This window comes from Microtus ochrogaster, unplaced genomic scaffold (genome assembly GCF_000317375.1).
Source record: "Microtus ochrogaster isolate Prairie Vole_2 unplaced genomic scaffold, MicOch1.0 UNK108, whole genome shotgun sequence".
Taxonomy (NCBI): Eukaryota; Metazoa; Chordata; class Mammalia; order Rodentia; family Cricetidae; genus Microtus; species Microtus ochrogaster.
Window position 1 is genome coordinate 12,265 of NW_004949206.1, and position 4,919 is coordinate 17,183.

Sequence of the window (4,919 nt, forward strand, 5' to 3'; positions counted from 1 at the left end):
TAGCTTTGGAGCCTGTCCTGGAACTAGCTCTCGTAGACCAGGCTGGCCTCGAACTCAGAGATGTGCCTGCCTCTGCCTCCCTTAGGCTGGGATTAAAGGCGTGTGCCACCACCGCCCGGCGAGGCTGCCACTTCTAGGCCAAAGGCATAAAGTAACGCTCTGAAGTTGTCACTTTTTGTTTTAGCAAAGACTCTTGGGAAATTCAGGGCCGCCTTGGTTCCCCACCAATGTCTCAGTCTCATAACAATGTCCAGCCCTGGCTTTACAAATGCTAGAATTTTAGGGCCATATATTGAAGTATGCATGCTGTGCTGGTTTGGTTTTGTGAGCTTGACACAAACTTAGATATATCCGGAGTGATATACTCTTAGAGAAGAAAATACCCCCATCACCGTGGCATATGTCTCTATTGTTTTTGAGACAGGGTTTCCCATCAAATGACTGAATTCAAGATCCTCCTGCCTATATTTCTCAAGTGCTGAGTTTACAACCCATTTTCCTGCACATACTTTATTCGTTTAATTGGTACCCCTGCCCACTAGTCTTTCTACTTAGTCCTGGCTGTCCTGGAGCTGACAATGTAGACAGGCCTGGAACTCAGAAGGGATCCACCTGGCTCTGCCTCCCAAGTGCTGGTATTAAAGGCATGCACCACCACACCTTTATTTATTTTTGAGGGGGTAATAGGGTCTATGCAGCTAGCACTGGCTATCCTGGAACTATGTAGACAGGCTAGCCTCACACGCATAGGGACGGTGTCCCTGCCTCTGTCCCTGAGTAGCTACGAGGACAGGCCTGTAACACTAGGTCTAGATTGGGTATTCTTTACTTTTACTTCAATTTGCATTTATATACTCAGAAGGCAAGGATCTTGCTCATTTAGTCTGGGAAGAGAGGGGAGGGAACGGGTAGCAACAGGTAGACAGTTTACTATGTGTCATATATTTGATTTTTATTCTTATTTTACATGCATTGGTATTTTGCCTGTATGTTTGTATGAGGGTGACAAATCCCCTGGAGCTGGAGTTACAGCTGTGAGCTGCCATCTGGGTGCTGGGAATTGAACTTGGGTCCTCTGGAAGAGCAGCAGGACTCTTAACTGCTGAGTCATCTTTCCAGTCCCAATTCTTAACTTTTAAAAATGATTTAATGTGTACAGGTGTCTTATCTGCATATATGCACCTGTCCCATGTGTACACCTAGTGCCTTCAAAGGCCAGAAGGGGTTAGATGCCCAGAAACTGGAGTTATGGATAATTGTGAGTCCTATGTATGTGTGAACCATACCCAGGTTCTCTGCAAGAATATCAAGTATTCCTAACCATCTCTCCAGCCCTTATGTATCTGAGACAGGCCTTCTTGGCCTGGATCTTGCTATGTAGACTAGGCTAGCCTTTAACTCAAAGATCCTGCTGCTTCTCCTGAGTACTGGTATTAAATGTACATAGCACCACACCCAGCTCTGTTTTTTTGTTTGTTTTTGTTTTTTGGTTTTTTTTGGATTTTTTTTGAGACAGGGTTTCTCTGTAATTTTTTTTTTTTTGGTTCCTGTCCTGGAATTAGCTCTTGTAGACCAGGCTGGCCTCAAACTCACAGAGATCTGCCTGCCTCTGCCTCCCGAGTGCTGGGATTAAAGGCATGCACCACCACCGCCCGGCGCCCAGCTCTTTTTGTGTATATATGTGTGGGTATATGCACCTGAGTACAGCTGCCTTTGGAGGACAGAATAGGGTAGCAAATTCCCTAAAAATGATGCTACAGGCACTTGTGAGCTGTCCTATATGGGTGTTTGAAACTGAACTTAGGTCCTTTGGAAAAGGTTAACTACTGAGCCATCTCTATAGCACCAAACCTGTAGCCCAAGTAGACCTCAAACTCATGATCCTTCCGCCTTTGCCTCTTCAGCATGTCTTACTAGACTGGTATACACCACCACAAGCAGCTCATGCAGCATTTTTAGTTATGACCTTTATATGCATCTGAAATGATTTGTAGAAATCTCAAGACAACCAGTGAAATGGCTCAGCAGTTAAAGTTGTTTGATGGCAAGCCTAACAATCTGAGTTTAATCCCTGAGACCCAAATGGTGAAAAAAAGAGAACAGGCTCTCATAAATTGTCCTGATCTCCGCATATGTTCCATGGCACTTTGTACCCACACACATACACATGTATGCAGATAATATATAAACATAATAAAAAAATCTTCAAGGCACAACTTCGTGGGATGCAGAGAGGCAGAATCAGAAAGACCAAGTATAATGTCCCAGGCCTGGTAGTTATTAGTTTTGTGACCTGGGCAAGTCATTCCCCTTTTCCTTTCTCATCTGAATACAGGATTAAAAGCTCCACATTCCAAAGACTATTGTAAGGACTCAAAATACGAACATTTATTCAACAAATTTATTGAGAACTACCCTTTAGAAAACAGAAAAGCCAAATAAGAGCAGTCTCAACTCTGAACAAGCTCACAGTTTGGAGACAGAAAAATAAAACAGCTAGTAAGCGCCTTAAAACAGGAAAAAAAAAACTATAAAGTATTTAGTGTTCAAAACTCTGGAATCAGGCAAGGTGGGAGAACACAAGCCTCCATGCAAGATGAGGGGTGAGAAGGAGGAGTTGACCATCTAGGAGGGTTCTTGGACACATAGCCACACCCCCCTCAATCTGCAGCTTACTGCAGGCTAGCCCACTGTAGGGAGGTGTAGACCACCTTCCCATCAGGCTGAGGGGAGCAGAGAAGCAGGGTCTTTCTGACACTGGTTCCCAGGCGGCCGGCAGAGACCAGGTCCTGAAGTGGGATGGGGTCCTCAGCAGCCCAGCATTGAGCAATGTAGTGAGCGTGGAATCGCAGCGGGTCACCTGGGAGAAAAAGACAGATGCATAGCAGTTCCCATCTGGAGGGGCTGGAGCACTGACAACGGATCCTTCTGCTTACTGCACTTTAGGTTCCTTTGTAGTACTGTGTACGGAAGTCAGGGCCTTGTGAAGATTAAGTATTCTAACATTTTCTTTTTTTTTTAAATATTTATTTATTTATTTATTATGTATACAATATTCTGTCTGTGTGTATGTCTGCAGGCCAGAAGAGGGCACCAGACCTTATTACAGATGGTTGTGAGCCACCATGTGGTTGCTGGGAATTGAACTCAGGACCTTTGGAAGAGCAGGCAATGCTCTTAACCACTGAGCCATCTCTCCAGCCCCTAACATTTTCTTTTGATTTATTTATTTAAAGTATATGAGTGTTTGCTTGCCTGCATGCGTGTATGTGTACCATGCGTATGCCTGATACCTGCCTAGGCCAGAAGAGGACATTAGGTCCCACAGAACTGGGGTTAGAAGTGGTTTTGAGCCACCATGCGAGTGCTGGGGACAAGATCTGGGTTCTCTGCAAGAACACCATTGAGCCATCTCTCCAGCCCTCTTTTTCCATTTTTTTCCTGAGATAGCTGTTTCATGTGACCCAGGTTGGCTTTAATGGCCCAAGATGGTTCACAACTGCCAAGACACAGAAGAGAAAGAAAAGAATGGTTACTTCCGTGGTACAAGGTGCACCTGTAAGACTAAGCAATACACAACTATCATGATTAAAAGATATGGTGAGACAGCTTGTAACCTCAAGCACATAGAAGGCTTAGGCCAGGAGACTCTTTGAGCTTAGGAGTTCAAGGCCAACCTGGGTACCATACAGACATTTTTACCAAAATAAAAGATGAAAAAGAAACAAATGAAAGCAAGTCAAGATTGAAAGATAAGTCATAAGTACTGAGATGTAGCAGCAGACCACTTATGGAGAACAGGCAAGGTTTGATCTCTAGTGCAACTGCAAAACATTAACAGGATCAGGCCGGGACTCTAATAGACTAAAGAAGAAAAAATTTTATAATAGAATAAAGCAAAAATCAAAGTCCTATGTCAATCCCAGCACTCGGGAGGCAGAGACAAGTGGAGGTCTTTGAGTTCCAGGTCAGGCTGGTCTACAGAGCGAGTTCCAGTATGATAGCTACTGTGAAACCCTGTATCAGAAAAAAAAAAAAAGAAAAAGAAAAAAGGAAACAAGTAGATTATCAATAGGATTTCCCCAAAAAGAAGTGCCAGACGGTAAACATGGGTTAGGTTTTTTTTTTTGTTTTTTTTTTTTTTTTTTTTTTTTTTTTTTTTTTAGTTTTTCGAGACAGGGTTTCTCTGTAGCTTTGGAGCCTGTCCTGGCACAAGCTCTTGTAGACCAGACTGGCCTTGAACTCACAGAGATCTGCCTGCCTCTGCCTCCCAAGTGCTGGGATTAAAGGCGTGCTGGGATTAAAGGCATGCGCCACCACCGCCCGGCCACGGGTTAGTTTTGTAGGCTCCGCCAGGGCAGCACTGCAGCCACATGCTCTGGAAGCAGAGGCCCTCGGAGGGCTTGGTAACTGAACAGCTGACAGTCTGTCCCTGGAATAGGTGAATCTAAGTTAGCAGGACAGGAACCTGAATGAGACTATACAAGAGGGTAAATCATAGGCAATGAAAATTAAAAACGGAGAGCTGGAGAGATGGCTCAGCAACTAATCTACCACTCTTCCAGAGGACCAGAGTTCAGTTCCTCTCACTCACATCGACCTCCCAGCTGCCTGTAACTCCAGCTCCAGGAGAATCTGATACCATCTTCTGATCTCCCTGTGCACCCACACACATAACACCAAAAAACAAAACCAACAATCTTTAAGAGGGGGGAGGAGGTGAGAATCTAAACCATGAGACTGTGAAGCATTCTAAGGAGACTGTTGCTACGTCCCTGCCTGGCAGATGGGTTCCTGGCAAGAGTTTAGCCAAAAGTGCGAGTCTCTGGCTGTTTAAAGACTCCAATCATCATAGCAGCATTGTTCGTAATAGCCAGAACCTGGAAACAACCTAGATGCCCTTCAATAGAAGAATGGAT

General features: G+C 44.5%; 1 protein-coding gene across 3 annotated transcripts in view; it reads right to left on the minus strand.

The window, feature by feature from the left end:
• Positions 1 to 2,363: 2,363 nt before the first annotated feature.
• Tsen34 (tRNA splicing endonuclease subunit 34) overlaps positions 2,364 to 4,919 on the minus strand; it is an 8,128-nt gene continuing 5,572 nt past the window's right edge. For all 3 annotated transcript variants that reach the window (XM_005371389.2, XM_005371391.3, XM_005371390.3), the window contains exon 5: positions 2,364 to 2,860. In XM_005371389.2, coding sequence (XP_005371446.1) covers positions 2,673 to 2,860 — 188 coding nt within the window. In that variant the 3' untranslated portion in view covers positions 2,364 to 2,672. The remainder of the gene's footprint in view (positions 2,861 to 4,919) is intronic.